Source organism: Solea solea, chromosome 3 (genome assembly GCF_958295425.1).
Source record: "Solea solea chromosome 3, fSolSol10.1, whole genome shotgun sequence".
In the NCBI taxonomy this organism is placed as follows: Eukaryota; Metazoa; Chordata; class Actinopteri; order Pleuronectiformes; family Soleidae; genus Solea; species Solea solea.
In genome coordinates this window covers 18,740,690-18,759,303 of record NC_081136.1, presented here as the reverse complement: position 1 = coordinate 18,759,303, position 18,614 = coordinate 18,740,690, and the positions used below count along the sequence as shown (strand labels likewise).

Below are 18,614 nucleotides of genomic sequence, written 5' to 3'. Positions count from 1 at the left end.
AAAATGTGAAATTTCTCATTTAATGGCATATTTCAAAGAATATATGGCTCAGGGTATTTGAAAAGTGGAAGTTACATTGATACAGGTACATTAAAATGTGTTTCAATGAAAGTGATGACCTACATGGATGACAATTGATACCAAACATCACTATCAAACTTTAACTGAATAAAGTAAATATAAAAACATGTTCCAGTAATACACGTTAGTACAATGGACTTGTAATCATTTGATCAATGTTAATTACATACAAAAGAAAACATGATACAGATAATGGTGTACAACTCAAAATACATATAGCAACAATGACCAACAACATATGATAAAATATCTATAAGTCAAGTATTTCTTTAAGTTATAAATAATACAAATGGTGCAAAGGAAATATATATTGAATGTATAAACATGGATAACATGATTACACTATATGCTTGTTTACATTTATGTATATACATTATATACAGGATTAGTTCCCCTATACTCATTCAAAAGAGAACATAAACAAGTATCTGTGGTTGTTACGACCAGGCCTAGGAGAAAACCTGATCACAACATCAAATAATGACACTCCCCTTCTCAACTCCCAAGAAAGCACCAGCAACAACTCAAACAAACCATTTAAAAAGGTTTATTAAAAATCAAGTACAAAATGTCTGCTGGCAGTCTTGCTGTGAGTGCTTTGAGGAAGTTCGCTGCAGCTGGGATGATCAGGCCTCTTATTCAGAGTCCTTCCTGTGCAGGACCAATCAGCTCCCAGGATCCACCCTAGACTCACCCACTTAGGCCATTCACTCAAGACATGCACACCTGCAACCCATCTCACACGCAGACACATACACACACACACAGGGAAGAAGCAGTCACAACCCTGGGGTCGTAACAGTGGTTAATTAAGTCATAACAGCTGGACAGTATGTTATCTAAACTACTAAACTCTGTTAACCAGATGAAGTGCAGGTAACTTTGTCGGTAGGATACCAGTTACAAACAGGCTGGTTAGTGAACCACGCATGGTTCAACGTGCCAATGGATTACGTCTTTGTGTATTTTTAGCTAAGGCTGGACCAGAGAATATTTGGTTAAAACAGATTGTTCTTCGTGAAATTTGCAGGAAGTGAGTTGCCATGGTGTATTTTATGTGGAGCCCACTGCCCCAGAATCTTTTATTCTATTTATTATTATTATTATTCATTTATTTATTTAACCTATATGAGCTGCATCCCCTGATACTTTGTAAACAGTCTTCCCTGTCCTCTCATATCTGCTGTCTATATAAAAATAATAATACTGTTGAGCTGACTCTCAGAATGGGTCTGAAAACTACACTTCCCAGAGTTCACCTGATCAGTCATTGTCACTTACTTGGAGCACCTGTGTAGACACTGAGGGACTCAGCCATTCAGTCAAACAAACTTCAGAAAGAAGACCTCAAGTTCACTCATAGGTTCAGTCCAAAGACGCCAATGGTCGGTGAAACATTTTATTTACTTTCATGGTGTTTGAAATGCTGCTTCAAATGTTTAAGTTTATTTTACTTTGTAGATTGCCTGAAAAACACATTGAAGCATTGGCTGCATTGATTTAAGTTAAATAGATTTGTGATAAAACAGTATTTCATTTTTGAGTTAGGAAAATTAACGGTGAAGATACAAAAGGATAGTAAATGTTAAAACTTTATTAAAAAATGTGGAAAATGGATGAAATTCGAGTTTCTTTATTTTATGTAAAAGGCTTAAGTGTTTAATCCATTAGAAAATGTTTAATTAAAATTGCAACTTTTGTTTCTGTCTTTCAAGGTTTACAACCTAATTTACCGTCCAGACCAATCAACTGATAAAGCCAAAAGGAAAATAAAAGTGATTGAGTTGGAAATTTGAGTTGTCCTTGTGTCCTTTGGATTTTTGAACAAGAGGAGGACTTGACAAATACTAATTATAGTAATACTAGAAATTAAGGAGATTTTGTCAGCTTTTTCTAAAACACTCCTGCTCGAAACCATGCTACCATGGCTCATTTGTTTTGTTGCAATGGTAAGAAGTATTTTTGGGCCAGAGGGCATCACGTGACCAACCTACAGTAGCATTTGTAATTCCACTGGCCAACTAATTGGCACAAGAAAGTGGAGCAGCGGTAACGGGTACAATTACAGTGCATCATCAGAACTGTCTGAGTCACTGTCAGAATCATCGGGCTTGTGCAAGAAGCTCATGTTCTCTGCAGTCTCTCCAGACAAAACTTGCAGTAGCAGTCTCTAGCTTGCATCTTCTTCTCTCTGATGTTCTGCTGCTTTCTCCGGATGATGCTCTGCAGACCTTTCAACCCCTCTTCACTAAAGCCACATAGCGAATCTTAAAGATAGAAAAAAATGAGATAAAACCTATATAAGTTTATCACCAGTCATTTTTTTGTGCATTTATGCAAAAATATTATTTAATTACATACTTTTCACTGTAGACTGGACAACTCTTGCAAGGTCTTTGCACAAGTTGAAAGCCATTTCCAGTGGTGGTCCATCTCCAGAACAAGAATATTCTTCTCCTCCTCCAGTCTCCTTACTGCCATGAAGATGTCAAATGCCTTTCTCTTTGTCCTTAGATCGACAGAGTCTGAAATGCATTTTTTTCACAAAGATTTTAATTGAATTCAATTTTATTTGTATAGCACCAAATCACAACATACATTATCTCAAGGCACTGTACATAGACAATATCATGAAGTTAGTTATATGTACTCTATTAAGGAGCAACATTCAAAGAATGTCTAAAGTCCTGTAGGGTAACAGATCCTCATTTGAGGGTACTGGTTCTGTGTTTATGTGTCATTATCAGTCCGATGTGTTCAAAGTAGTAGTGTACATACCACTGTGTGGTAGCTGCCATGGCCAAGCTGTCTCGCCAGACAGAATGGTTTCCATGCAAAGACCCGTTTTCTCTCCACTGTGAGATAAATAAAGCTATCTTATCTTATCTTATCTTTCTGTGCTTGGAACTATTTTGTTGTATTTCTCCACAACAGAGGTCAGGATCCCCTTCTCCTCCCTGATTTTGCGGCGGATCCTGGCACGACCTTTGTTGCTGTCAGTATCTTTATAAAGACGCTGTGAGCGTCTCTTTATACTGGTCACCGGCACCTCGATTCTACTGGCCAAGGCATCCACATCATTTGTGGTTGTGTTTGTTGTTGCTGAGAAGACATAGATTGTACATCCACAAATTCTGTCAGGCGTCTCCACAGGTACAAACCGTACTGTAAAAGATCAAACAAGTGAATTAAGATCATTTCTATTGACTGTACAAATATGACATAGAATTCTGGAATGACTGGAGCACAAACTTTACATGAGAAAATTAAAAAAAGACTTAATGGCCATGAAGTATGTTGCTGAAAAGGTACTCCAAAGATGTTGAATTGAATGTGTTTTACAGTAACACAACAGCACTTACCACAATGGGAAAGGGCCTTATCCACAACAAGAGATGTTGGAGGTAATGGCTGGATGAATCCAGCAGTCATTGCATCCCTGTTGTGGAGGACATGTCTGACGTGCATGCTGACATCACAGTCAGCACAGAAGAAGGGCCGTGGTCGACAGTCACGACAACGGACAGCCGCTGGATTGCTCCCACACTGTTGGCAGATGTGCTTTCCCAAATTTTCTTGTGCGGCTGCAGTGTTCACATGCCGAGCTCATCTTTAATTCTCAAATCAAGTATCAAATATATAGAATATATTAAGTTTACTGTCATAGAGGGGGAAAATAACCTGAACATATTCACATTTAAGAAGCTGAAATCAGAGGATTCTTTTCTAGAAAAATCACAAAAATGTATTTATTTATCATCATCATCATCATCTACCGCTTTATCCTCTGACAGAGGGTCGCGGGGGGTGCTGTGCCAATCTCAGCTTTATTATAAAAAGCGTTTGGTATTTGATTTTATAGTTGAGAACTAATCAATAAATCAATCAGCTCTACAATGAACTACATACCAACAGTCTCTGGAGCAAAGGCCACCTCACAGTTAGTGTCAGGAGCCATGGATGGAGGATCAGTCTTCTGACTGGGACCAGCTGTATCAGAAAAAACAACAACTCAGATCAACATTTATAACATTAAAATGTAATACTTGACCTGGGGCCAGTAGCACATTTTTAGCCTGGGTACTTGGCTGAAATGCAGAACGCTCACTGTTTCACTTTTGGCTAGAGAGACAGTTTGAAGGGGACTAGTAGACTTTTGATTTGCAAAACCATGATTTGGATGGTCCAATTACTGTCTGTTATCCGCCTATAAAGCGTCTTATAGACAAATACAGTAATAGGAATGCTTGTTGTAGAAGCTGCTTATTGGCAACACACTCAGCACTTGGTATGGTGGTAATCAGGCTAGCACATTTTACTGCACTTCTAATGACATTGTCAATGTCATTACAGCCCATAATGATAGTAACTTCTATGAGGTCATGAAAAAAAAACATGAACTTCATGTTCTTCATTGTGGAGGCTCAACAGATCTGTTGCCCCCATTAATGTACACCGACCTGCAAATAGGGGCAACTGTAGCTCAGTGGTAGTCATCTTTCAACTTAAAGTGTCCTTTGGCACATTGGGCAAGACGCTTCACTCCATGTTGCTCCTGACGGCTGTGCTGCATTGTGTAAATGAGTATGAAATATGTGTGATAGAAAATGTGCTGAGTGAATGTGTGAATGGCAAAACTAGTGTAAAGCAGTTTGAGTGGTCATCAAGACTAGAAAAGTGCTTTATAATGTGTGTAAGTAAATACAGAACATTGACCTGATGTCTGATATCAGTAATCAGTCTTAATATGATCTCACATTATTAGTTTTGATGCACTATTTAGGAACTTTTCCTCGTGATTTCATTCTGTATTGCTTTTTTGGGACAACAAATGCGTGCTCAAAAACGGAGGCTCAAAAACAGATGTGAAAAAATAATCCCAATTTAATATTTACTATTCACATGACTTCTCTTTATTTCTCTTGCAGTAAAAAATTCTAGCTGCGATGTTTGGTATTGGTACAAATACAATTCCATTAAGGTGTGTTTTTTCATAATTATTTCAACAGAAGTGACTGACCTAGAATGTAAATACTGTCCTGTGGACTGTCAGGACGGTACAGAGCCTGGAAGTGACATCTGTGGGGGTCACAAAAGTAAGGCATACTTATCAGCTCCAACCTCGTTTTCATCAAAACGAGACACCTTCTTTGAACAGCTGGCTTTGATGTGATTTGATAGGCACTGAACTGTATTACGGTGATGATTTTAGCTAATATTCTGAATAAAAATGATGATGAAACTATGAAAAAAGTGAGTTTCTAGGCACTACACTGCAAATGCTGATTTTTAAGGAAGTAAAACAAGTCTTATTTCTGGGAAATGATTGTTAGTTTTTGCCTGGAAAGAAAAAAACCCAAAAACAAGCAAGTTCTACACTAGAAATATAATCTTATTTAATGACCACTAACAAGCTAAAGAAATATTTTGCATAAAATCCCAAATGCTCCTGGTTTGTGTGTTCACTAGTGATGCACATAATGTGTTATTAACTATCATGGATTGATGTGTGTGTGTGTGTGTGTGGGAATGAGAAATTCTAAGGTATAATTTCTTTAAGTCACCTTAGTCAAGTAAAAGAAGACATTTCTTACATGACAGAATTTCTTTGCTTGTTATAAGTACTACCTTACTAGTACTAACGAATTTTGGCCTGTTTTTCCTTGTTTTAAGGCACATTATAGGAAAGAAAGTCGTTGATCTTAGAGATGGCGAACTCCTGTTTACCCCAACACATTGTCTGCATTGCCCTTTCTAGACGATCCCTGTGTTGTATCACTACCAGCTCTAGATAGAGAACAGCTCGTTTAGATGAAAATTGAAGTTGTAGCTGATGTCAACAATAATGTAATAAACAACAACAATAACCTGTGTTATTAAAGCATGGCCACATAATTTTTTCCTTCATGTCATTTCCCGGGCTCCATAAAGTAGAGAATAAGTAAACAAGACAGATATTCAAAGCCAACATATTTACAAGCATCATTCAAGTGGTACTGAAACCCAGCACAGTAAGTAACCTCCAAATATTTATAGAAAAAGTCATAATTTAAGCTTACAGCACAATTGCAAATTTTCATCAGACATTTTGAACTTAACTTATCTGCGCATTAACAGTTTCAGTGGCACAACAAAAGGATTGAGAGGGGGGCAGAATCCCATCCTGTCTACATTCCCGGATTGGTTTTCTCCGTTGTTGCTCCCTGATGACTGGCTCTCAGCATCTTCCTGGTCTGCACTGCTGTCCATAATCCTGGCAGTCTGCTGCTGACCGTCTGTTGCGTTGCTGCCTCGACCACTTGGTTTACTCGTCTGAGCACAGGGTCCACCCTTTCGGTCCTCTCTCGTCATCTTGGACTTAGCAGGTGATGTGAGGCACTGGTGCATCTGCAACATGGAGAGCAGAGCTTTCAGATGAATGATACATAAACCGACCAACAATCAAGATATACACAAAAATACAGTATATATTTGAAAGTAAAACTCTTCATCTGTAAAACTGACAGTGCCCTCTGCTGGAGTGCTCATGTCTTAGGTGGTCATCCTCTTATCAAGGCAACAGCAGTTCATGAGCTTTCATTTGAGGTTGGTGACAGAGTGAGAATGTTAGACAATTACTATTTCTGTTTCTATATTTAAATGAACAAGTTTTGACAATCACTGGGAAAAATGAAGGAGCATTAAAGACAGTCTGACAATTAAAACATTAACACACTGAATTTCATCAACAATTCAGAGATACAAAGATCTTTGGGTCATCATTCGTATGAAGTAAGTTTATCTGTATGTGCATTTCAAATGAGAGGCACTTAGGACAAGGCATAAAACAAGTTTTCAACTTTTCTGTTTGAGATAGTGCTGGACGGTATGACCAAAAATTGATATTGGGGTATTTTTCAGCACAATGGCGCCACCAGGTGGCATTGTGTCATGACATTGAACACGACACAACAACGTGAGAACAACTGAAGACATCCAGCAACACGTTTTTTCTGCTCGGTCTGTGTTTGTCTCCACAAGACATCAAGCTTTGTATGAGAATAGACTGAACACCAGTCACAAGTGAGCAAAGAAAGGTCTCACGTTGGAAAGAGCAGCTCTCTTATCTAGAAATTTGGTGAAGTTTATTAGAAACCCAACACCAGGACAATCCAGAGCTGAGACCAGGAGACAGAATTGCAGGCTTACACGCCTCTCTGTGCTTCTTTTCGAGCAGTCACCTATTAAAAACCCATGGATACTGACTCCACCCACTCATCACACACATATTCCTATAAACTCAGGCCGGGCAGTTTAGTGCTGTGGCCGTCACAGGGGGGCCTTGTGAGAGCCAAACTTTGGAAAAGACAACTTTGGAAGATTTAATGTTTGTTTGAGGAGATTGTGAGAGCATAGTTAGAAAGTTTAAACTACTAATGGTAATTCTATTGACATGTTATTTTAATCGCGTTAATCTAATTTAGGAGCTCAGCTTCGCGGCTGAGACACAAATAGATCGCTGCCGTTGTTGCGGGCGAGTGCGCCTGCAGTTATAAAACGAATCAATGATTATTAGACTAAAACATTGAAATATGTCAATTCTGATATGTTCATGTACTCAAAACGGACGGAGCAACATAACAAAGACAAGTTAGCTTACCGTTTTTATATGATATGATATGCCAGCCTTTTTCAAACTGTGGAGCTTGGAGACTTTCCAGGGGGGCGCAAGTTCTGTTTTTTTAAGTCCTAACTAAAGTTTAGCAGGCGGAACTTTTGGTCTCGCTGTGACCCAGACTCAATTAAGTGCGTACCACAACAAAACCTAAAAGGTTTGGATAATAGAGAAGTTTCTGTGCAATGTTTCGGAAACTAACAACAACATCTATAGCTAAAGCAAAAATGTTATTTGCACAACAGATTATTGAAATAAAAGTGAAACGTTTCTTCTAATATTGATTCAATAAATGTTGTACTTGACACATTGTTACAATTTCGTGAGAGTTGCAGGGCCCCCGGAAAATTTCTTCCTCCAAAGGGGGGCCCAACAGAAAAAGTTTGAGAACCACTGTGATATGCCATGTTTGTAGTCACGCTGTGATATGGAAACTGTTGCTGGCAAACTTTGCATTTGTTTACTGCCAGTGTGGCAGTAAAATGCTGCCACACTGCTGATGACTTTGACATGGATGTTAGAGGAGGACTGACTGTTGCCTAAAAATTAAATAAAACCACCGGACGTTCTTTAAACTTTCTGTCTCCTGTGGGTTGGGCTAATCCAAAATACTGAAAACAAGGGTTGTAACAACGCTGTTACCTGTGGAACAGAGGTGCTCTGAAAACACCCCCATTAGCACTTGGTACATTCCTCCAGATGAAATCAAATTAACCATAGACTGTATGAAATTAACACGACAAAAAGTCGACTTTAAACCAGAATTTTAGTCGAACCAGAACGTATCGACCAGTCGACCGGGACTTTACAGCCCTAAATGTCACACTGTGCGGCCATCAGGCACAGCCCACACCTGTGTGACAGGTACTGTTCTCAGTCAAAACGCAAGCCTGACCCAGGGCTTTACTATTCCAGACCGTAATGGACGTACCATTTTGTTACTCAGGACTGCAATATCCAAATGTGATAATTTTACCAAAACCTTTTACAAACCTTTACAATCAATATTTATGGAGCAAACCTGTGAAACTGCAGCTTTCAAGCTATTTTCTAAAAGTTCCCTCATTGATCGCAAGAACAGCTGCTGTTAATATCACTAATATGCCACTAATATACAACAGTTAAAATTTAACCCGACGAACAGATGTGCCTGTGTTTCTATCATTTTCTGTTAATGATTAACACGCTATTGCTTTATTAACACTTTCAACAATCCATTGGTTTAGGAAAATGCATAGAATTTGTAAACCACACCTGGATGAGATGTTGGTGGAGTTTGGTGCAGTCCAGCAGAGGGAGCTCCTCTGGCAGAGACATCATCAGGTTCAAGATGATGGCACTCTCTGAGGAGAAAAGCCAATATAAAATACATAGATTAATTTCAAGTCAGTGGTAAAGAGAAAAATGTCAAACTAAATAAGTGTGTTCCATTTAAATAGGAACTCGTAAGTCAGAACTGGGAGTGACATCACACCCCAGTTCACTGCATTCAAGCCGACATGTCAGAAACGGAAACGTATCTTAGGCTAGCCATTGCTAGCAATAAAAGGCAAACAGTGTAGCAACATGTCTATGGTTAAAAATAAAACAGTACTATGTATACGACTGATTTATTGTGAAACCTATACGACTTAAAAGCCATTAACTGCACTAAGTAGTAGTGTTTGTATGGGTGCAGCTTGGAATCCTATGTGGGAGTTGGTGACGGAGTCAGACTGAGTCATTGCTTGGTTAAAAAATATGAGTATGGGTACTGTACTAGGAATAAAATAAATACAATCAGGCCAAGTAGATATAAATAAAGTAGAATAAAGTATTTAGATTTGCCTACTCGGTGTTCACTGAGTTAGTGTTGTAAGAAAGCTCCTAAAAAACAGGACACAAATGTGAGCCTTCAAATTCATCAAGTAGAACTATTATGGTTATGGAGAGAAAACAAACAAATCATAAAAAAAGAAATCATGAAATATCTTTCATATCGTAATATCTAGTGCTAGCACTTGTCGAATACAGACCAAAACTGCCAAAATGAAACAATAGCTAATATTGCTTATTTAGTGTGGTTATTAAATGTGTCACATTGATTTCGGCTTCAACTAAGAATTATTTTCATGAAAAATCTGAAAAATTGTTTTAATTCTCTAAAACACCCAAACCAATTAATCGATTATCAAAACAGTTGATAATTAATTAAAGGGGACATATTATACCCTATTTCCCCCATTAAAATAGTTCCCTGGTGTCCTAATGAACATGTCAGTGACATGCCTTGGTCAAAATACCATAAGGATGAAGCATCATAGCAGTTCAATAACCCTGCTAAGCCCGCCCCTTTCAGAACGCTCGGTTTTCGTGCAAGGACCCTTTATATGCAAATGAGACACAGGCAAACACACGCCCACTTCTTCCAGGGGGTTTCTGATTTGTCCTCTTTACAGCGCTTTACAGCTCTATTCGTCTCCCCCTCCCTCCACTAGTTCTCTGACAATATCAACATGGCAGCGTGCGCAGAAAACAGCGAGAGTGCCGTCACAGGAAGAGACGTCCTACATAAGGATCGAGCCGAACAGTGCCGAACTGTTAATCAGTTAAAAACACTTAGGAACAGCACCACTGATCGCCAGCGGCGCGCGGCGAGCTGCATAAGCTGGCGCTGTATGTTACTGTATCAGACCGGTGACTATGCTCCGGAGACCTCGCCACCACTGATCGCCACCGCTGATCGCCAGCAGCGAGCGGCGAGCTGCCTAAACGGCCGCTGTATGCGACTGATCGCCAGCTCCGGTGCATACCGTCACCGGTCTGCTCCGGTGCTGGCGATCAGTCGCATACAGCGGCCGTTTAGGCAGCTCGCCGCTGGCGATCAGCGGTGGCGATCAGCTGATTTTCACAGAGAGTGCAGCACCACTGCACAGAGAGTGCAGCACCGCTGATCGCCAGTGGCGAGCTGCATAAACTGCCGCTCGCCGCTGTATATGTGATTGTATCAGACTGAGTCTGTGCTCCGGTCATGGAGGACGTACTGAACAAATATTTTTAATTAGGACGTGTCAGAATGGTCAGTTATGAGCTCTATGTGACCTTTTCTTAACAACGTGTGTGTGTTTGTACGTCGGTGAAATATGTCCCCTGACTAAATACGGCGACCGCTGGCCGCAGTCTAGTGCGAACACACAAACACACGTTTGCTGACTTTATCCGGCACATTAGCTTCATATATCAAATCCTCTGTGGAAGTTTGTGTAAAACACTATGCTCCACTGTGCAGCCACGAACAGCACACTTGTCCCTCCGCGTTGACATAATACCGCTCTTCCTCCCTCGCCTGCACTCTCGCAGGGACAAGGTGGAGCTAAGGTGGAGCTCTCGAAGTAAACTTGCTGGTGGGCTGTAACATTCGCGGTGAAATGCGCATGCTGCCGTCATAAGCGCAGGGAATTCAACATCGAGTGTTTTATCGCCTATACTTACACTAAGGGGGACCACGAAAACATGACGGAGTATTCTTTTTCCACACTTTGGCAACTGGTAGGGCCTCCAGAGTCCCAAATATAAGTATTAAAATGGTTAAAAAGTTGATTTTGCGTAATATGTCCCCTTTAAGTAATTGATTAACCAAGTAATTGTTTCAGCCTTAGATTGATTACATGGGAATAAACAAAGCAATGAATCTCCAACTCACCCATGGGCGTTATATGACACTCCTTGTCTGGCTTGTTGATGACACTCAGGTAATGATAGATCTTCTCAAAGTCAACCAGGCTCTTGTCTTTTTCTGTATGTTTGCTGGTGCTACTGGACTTGGCATGAGTTGCTGTAGTAGAAGGGGAAAGTGTTGGCACTGAGCTAGAGGAGGAGGTGGTTGAAACTGAAGGACTATCCGAAGATAGAGTAGTAACAGTGGGGAGTTGTGTGATTGTGTTTAGAGAGGAGCAGGGGGCAGCAGGTGAGGTTCCAGCTGTGGTTGAAGGCTGTTGCCTGGGTGAATTCTGGATTCCGCTGTTTGACACTTTGACCACTTTGAATGATGTAGAGAGTCTTTTGGCTGGGCCTATGGTTGGTGCTGGAGTCTTGAAGAGCACGATATGTTGTGCTGTGCTGGTGCCAGGTGAGTCACCTACACAGGAATAATGTTACACAGTCAAACATGTATGAATGTACTGTATGTGCAGTACTCTTAAAAGGTTTTAGGCAGGTGTGGGAGAAAAATGCTGTTCAGTAAGGATGCTCTCTCAAATAGATATCCTAATTGTTTATTTTTATCAATTTGCAAAATGCAGAGCTAACAGGAGAAAACTTATTATAAATCAAATTAATTTCTGATGTAACCACACTCCACTTGCACACAGTTTTTAAAGTGGACATATTATACCCTATTTCCCCCATTAAAATAGTTCCCTGGTGTCCTAATGAACATGTCAGTGACATGCCTTGGTCAAAATACCATAAGGATGAAGCACAATAGCAGTTCAATAACCCTGCTAAACCCGCCCCTTTCAGAACGCTCGGTTTTCGTGCATGGTCCCTTTATATGCAAATGAGTCACAGGCAAACACACACCCACTTCTTCCAGGGTGTTTCTGATTTGTCCTTTTTACAGCGCTTTACAGCTCTATTCGTCTAACCCTCCCTCCACTAGTTCTCTGACAATATCAACATGGCAGCATGCGCAGAAAACAGCGAGAGTGCCGTCACAGGACGAGACGTCCTACATAAGGATCGAGCCGAACAGTGCCGAACTGTAAAACAGTTAAAAACACTTAAAAACACTTAGGGACACCACCACTGATCGCCACCGCTGATCGCCAGCGGCGCGCGGCGAGCTGAATAAACTGCCGCTTTATGTGAATGTATCAGACCGGTGACTGTATGCTCCGGAGACCTTGCCACCGCTGATCGCCACCGCTGACCAGCTCCGGATCAGTCACACACACAACGCCAGTTTAGGCAGCTCACCGCTCGCCGCTGGCGATCAGCGGTGTTGTCCCGATGTCTTTTTAACTGATTTTCACAGAATGTGTAGCACCACTGCACAGACAGTGCAGCACCGCTGATCGCCAGCGGCGAGCTGCATCAACTGCTGCTGTATCAGACTGAGTCTGTGCATGGAGGACGTACTGAACAAACATTTTTAATTAGGACGTGTCAGAATGGTCAGTTATGAGCTCTATGTGACCTTTTCTTAACAATGTGTGTGTTTGTACGTCGTTGAAATACGGTCGCTGACTAAATACGGCGACCGCTGGCCGCAGTCTGATGCGAAGTGGTGCAAACACACGTTTGCTGACTTTATCCGGCACATTAGCTTCATATATAAAATCCTCTGAGGCTGGAAGTTTGTGTAAAACACTGTGCTCCACTGTGCAGCCACCAACAGCACACTTGTCCCTCTGTGTTGACATAATACCGATCTTCCTCCCTCGCCTGCACTCTCGCAGGGACAAGGTGGAGCTAAGGTGGAGCTCTCGTAGTAAACTTACTGGTGGGGCAGTAACATTCGCGGTGAAATGCGCATGCTGCCGTCATAAGTGGAGGTAATTCAACATGGCGTGTTTTATCGCCTGTACTTACACTAAGGGGGACCACGAAAAAAGGACTGAGTATTCTTTTTCCACACTTTGGCGACTGGTAGGGCCTCCAGAGTCCCAAATATAAGTATTGAAATGGTTAAAAAGTTGATTTTGCATAATATGTCCCCTTTAAATCCTAATTAGGTGCTCTTGTCAATCTAAAAAAAAAGAAAGAGGGTAACATAACACATACCAAGTATAGTGTTTGAAAACTTAATCTAAGTCAATAATTTAACTGAAGTTTGGAGAAGTAGTCACAGCCAAGTAATTTGGCAAGACCAAGCAAGGCTCCATAATTTATATGGTTGGCAATTTCATGTTTTAGCAGCCAGTAAAGGCATTTAAACCCACCAATTATTGTTGTGTGCCCAATGTTAATCACTGGCTCAAAGGCTTCAGTGATTGACAAGCCTAGAACATGAATCGTGTGAAAGCTACTGGATATTTCATTTTAGTCAGTGTAATATATTTACATTATTTATCGTTTACTTTTGCTTTTGCTTGCTGCCATCTCAATGCTAGTGCGATGGTGTAGAGAGCCAATATGTGCGTTTAGCTCTGGTTCTACAAGGAGCTTCAATGAGAACTCTGGATGAGGATCCTTGTGTTGCCCGCTGGCGGTGGTTGCGACACAGCCGGCAAAACATACCTCCGCTAGTTCGATGTTTACCGTTGCGGCTCACAGAAGGCTACTCTGACGACTTGCTAACATCCGTGCTAGCTCGCACTAACTCTGCATCATATCGAGCCAACATTAGCCGAGCCACGGCTTGATGGCTGTGCACTCCCCGTGGTTAACGGGTGAATGAGCAGGCTCATCGTCTCCTCCAGTGCTCCTCTGACTTCGGAAAAAGAAAGTGCCAAACTTTTTTTGACTCTTTCTCCGTGGCATGTCGTGTTATTCGATGAAGTTTTTAGCGTGTAGACGGGTAGAGAGGTAGAGGTTTTGGGAGTCGAAAAATACACCTGACCTCACACCCCCAATGTGTTCATGTATTGACCATAAGATGTCACTATTGCGCTTGGTGATACGGTTGAAAGCTCTATATACCGTCTTTGGTAACACTGTTTCTGGTGTATAAAAAAATCTATTTTAAATAAATAAACAAGCGGCGAGTAGCCTGGCAAGGGGAAAGTAAGTTTCAAACTAGACATAGTTTCAAACTAAATATAACAATGATGATCATTAGCACATGTTTGGTATAATTGGTTAATCATACACCTGACTTTAATCTTGCAAAATCCCTGACTTTGTGTAAGTGTACTTATAAGAACTGATGCTGGTCCGATGACAAAGGGTGGTCGCACCAATTATTGATTTGATTTAGATTTTTCTTTGCTCAATTTGCAAGACAAACAAGTCACATTAGAATATTTCTGCATCCCACCACCAACTCTCAACAGAGAAATCCATACCTCGGACAGAGGAACAAGGAATGGTGCGACCAACAGGCCTGTCTGCATCAGTGGACAGCCTGTGGACCTGAGGAGGGTCACAGTTTCTCAGAGAGCGAGGCTCTGTAGAAGATATTAACAGCATCTATAAAACACAAGAAGAGGAGGACAGTTGTGGCAGTAGTCCATAAAAACACTCTTATACAGAAAAACTTCTGTTCAATCACATGATCGTATTATAAACTGTAACGGGAGCATGTGAGCATCTGCTATTCATATCAAGAACAAACCAACTGTAGAATTGACCGTGATGCTAAGGATTTAGGGACTAGCTGAGAGTTAGCACATCATCATCATTCAGCTCATTCAGCAACAGACTGATCCATCCACACTACAACACAGAGCCACTTGATATTAGACATATGTATCTATATTTAATCCTTCTCTTATGTATAGTACCTTTCTTTTTTTTTCAATTTTATGAAATTTATATTCATATTTAATTTTATTTTTCTCTAGGAACCCCCTGGGGCCTCTTCATAGAACCCTTGGGGTCCCTAGACCTGCTATTGATTGTTCAATCTACTACAATAGTTTGTGTCCTGTGGGCTAACAGATATCAGATGTCACTGACAGCCAGACCAGGAGGGGGTTGGACTATGTAAATGTGATGATACTGTCACTTGGCTCCAGTTTCCATTTTCCAGTTTTATCACTGCTCTTTCATATTATATAAGAACGTGATTATAAACAATCACGCTATAAAGGTGCAAAATCCATGACTGGATAAAATATATAGTAGATGAACAGAAAGTGAATCTACACTCATTGCAGACTGTAAGCCAGTTGTTTGAGGGTGTTAAACATTTTTCAGCAGTGAAAAAGGAAATATACTGTACCTGAGAGAAAGCAGCAGAGATGGGCTCCTCTAGTGTTCCAGCCACAGTAGAGGCCATGTGTGTCCACACCTCAATGGGCTTTCTGATCTTCTTGCCTTGCAACATCTTCCTTGTCAGTTTACAGTTTACACTACCGATAACCTTTTTCTTCAGATATTCTACGACAGAGTGGATCTAAAGGAAAGAAAAAAGTCAATCTTTTTATACTGTGCATTACTGTACAATATTTGCAAAACATATCTTGATAATTTATTTTTCTATTTTGAAGATATCGATATTTCATTAAAAATATCTAAAATTTCAATGTCTGGGTTATATCTCATTAATTGCTGCTTAAAAGAAACAACTTATTTATCGTCTTTAAACTTAAAGATTCATGTGAATATTCAAAGACAAAAAATGCATGTTCTACATAACATTGCATATTGTATTATATTGTATTGTATCGTTTTCTTCCGAATGATACAGTGAGGGTTTGTTGAATGTGCCTTGCAGGTTTACCAGGCTTTTCTTGAGATGTGGGGGCTGGTGTCTCCATGTGTTCTCAACGCTGCTGCCCACTGTACTGTGTACCTTTATTACTATGACTTAAGTCTAACATGGCACTGTAAGTGGCAAAGAAAAATAAAAGTATGCAAAATGAATGTAATATCAATGTTACATTAGCAGTGCTTGTTCTGTGCAGTCAATAATATTATAGTCTACTAAATGTTTAAAATTAATAATACAAACAACCTGAATAACAGTCAAATCGAGTCAAGTCGATGGCAAGATTTTATTTTAAAGTACTTACAATACTAGAAAACAATACTGTGCTTTCACTTGAATATGACTATCACCAGACTAGGCCACTCTTCTCTGCCAGTGTTTACCAAGTAAAATGTTCTTCCCTAAACCAAACAAAGCACTGTATCAACCAGGCAGAATTCTGATGGTCAACTCTGATGCAACACCGTCTAGTTAAGTAAGCATGTACTAAATAATCCAGAAGGAAGAATCCAAACTCAGCGACTGTCTTGAAGCACACGTCGTCATCAACTGAGAACCTTCACAATGTTAACTCTAGTTTTGTCTCTTCTTGAACAGATTATTTTTCGTTTCTTGGCTTAAATTCCCTTCTGCTCTGCATTTTTACAGAACCACAGGAGGTGAACCACAGTCACCTATCCACAGAAGGCCACCTTGGTTCACCTGGTGGACCAAGAGCTTCTTGATATGGAGGACACCACAGTCCGATACTGTGTGTCAGACCTGACCTGTCATTTAGCCAGCATCGGAATCCAACGGTTTATTGATGCTTTGAATTCTCACAGTTTCAGGTATTTGATCCATTTGAGCAGTTGTATTCCCTTCTGAAAATATCCACTTTAGTTTCGCTGGCTCTGCCATGGCATTCTCCTTGTTTCCATGCTGTGTACCATAAAGCGTATGCATGTGCACTTGGACCTGTGATTCGTGGACGGATCAGAGGCTGAAGAAACAGCCAAAGTGCTGACATTGTGAAAACTATAGAGTGATCATTTATCACATATCCAGTCCACATAACAGTAAAAAAATTATTATGGATTTTTTGGGTTTTTTTTTACAAGGTAAAAATGCTGCCCTGTGTTACTTTAAGTCTTTAAAATGTATAAAAGGAACTAAAGCCCAGAGATTGTGATAGAGATTGAGTTGTGAAAACTCTACCATGTTGATATTTGTTTATTATGTTATTTTGTTTATTTGTTTGTTTGTTGTTTTGTATGTTGCTTGTATCATGCGTTGTACCTCTTGTACATTGTTTTTAGCGGTGCTCTATCCAGTTAATATAATACATAAATTAATTACACTCATTAGGAATGACACGCGATTTTAAACGTGTTCGGTAAGTGTCCCCAGTGAGTGAGAACGTCAATATTCATTCTGGAGCTGGAATTCTGCAGATTATCTGCGCAGAATGGTCACAGTCGCGTCCGGTCGGTTTTGAGTCAAATAATAACCAGAGAGGTGGAACTAATCTTTGTCAACGACATGTTTAAAAAACGAAAGAAGAGAAAGAACACATAACCATACGCACCTCTGAAATCGACCGAGTAGACACCTCTTTCTTGAGGAAATTGTAGTCGATGTCTCCGTGTCCTCCGGTCTTTCCGCTCAGAGTTTTTAAAGCAGTGACTAACTTTCTGTGCTCTGCTCGCTGCCACTTAGTGAAAGCTTTATCCCGCGTCTCCTGTCCCTGATTCAGGCTGCGGTTTGGTTTATTTCGAATGCGAGGAGGAGGCTTCATCTCGTCTCTCGTTACTGATACAATAAAGCGGACAGAGACCGACCTATATCTCCAGCTGGTTTATAATTCTTGTCAGTCGACGTTAAGTTGACATGTTATTACACTGGTCTGTATGGAAACTTTGAAAACTAAATAAGTCTTTCACTGATGTTTGAATAAAAGCTATATGTCGCGCTGCTCAGACGGGATTAAAAGTAGCTGTATAGCTTTAGCGATTCACAGTGCGTCAACTGACAACTTCCGCTAACATAAAAGCCAGCTCCTTAACTTCCGGTCGGTTGTCGCTAGACGCAAAGTTGGACGTGGTAAGGTAACGTTAGCGATTAAAACGTCCAGTATCTATATAGTCAGTTGTTAATTATTTCTCTCTTCTGCAGACATCGACTGTAGAACATTAATGGACATCCATGAGAACATCCCAGCGGGTTTATTGACGGGTGGCAAGCAGCCTAAATGCGCTTTATTGCCACCTACTGGACTGGAGTGTAGATCCAGCGACTTTGGCAGAAAAAAGTACTGGTAATAAGTTCAGAACAAGTTAAAGTTAAAAGTTAAAACAAAGTTTAAAAAAAAAAGGTAAGGATCATCATTTTTTACTCAAGATCTCCATAATTGACAAATCAATTCAGTAAGAGGGTGAATGCCGTTGTTGGACGGTTGTGCCATTAGTTGCTGGATCAATGATTCATGTTGTCTTTGTGTCTGTTTGGATTTTCTGCAGGGACTGGTCTCTTCCCATACAGATTTGA

The 18,614-nt window shown here is 40.4% G+C and overlaps 1 protein-coding gene across 7 annotated transcripts; it reads right to left on the bottom strand.

Moving 5' to 3' along the window:
* Positions 1-612: 612 nt before the first annotated feature.
* On the bottom strand, positions 613-18,257 carry snapc2 (small nuclear RNA activating complex, polypeptide 2). Of its 7 annotated transcripts, none has more exons than XR_009239933.1 (10): positions 17,656-18,257; positions 15,600-15,773; positions 14,722-14,845; positions 11,418-11,852; positions 8,990-9,078; positions 5,102-6,468; positions 3,444-4,071; positions 2,860-3,246; positions 2,443-2,606; positions 613-2,348 (listed from the first exon to the last, which is right to left on the bottom strand). XR_009239933.1 is itself a non-coding variant. In XM_058625403.1 (6 exons), the coding sequence occupies exons 1-6, from the start codon at positions 17,863-17,865 to the stop codon at positions 6,181-6,183; spliced, it is 1,320 nt and encodes a 439-aa protein (XP_058481386.1). In that variant the 5' UTR covers positions 17,866-18,257; the 3' UTR covers positions 4,948-6,180. The 7 variants fall into 7 exon arrangements, 1 of the variants encoding a protein (XP_058481386.1); XR_009239930.1 differs by having other exon boundaries at positions 2,443-3,246; positions 3,444-3,699; positions 3,991-4,071; XR_009239932.1 differs by having other exon boundaries at positions 2,443-3,246; positions 3,444-3,691; positions 3,991-4,071.
* Between the last annotated feature and the right edge of the window lie 357 nt (positions 18,258-18,614).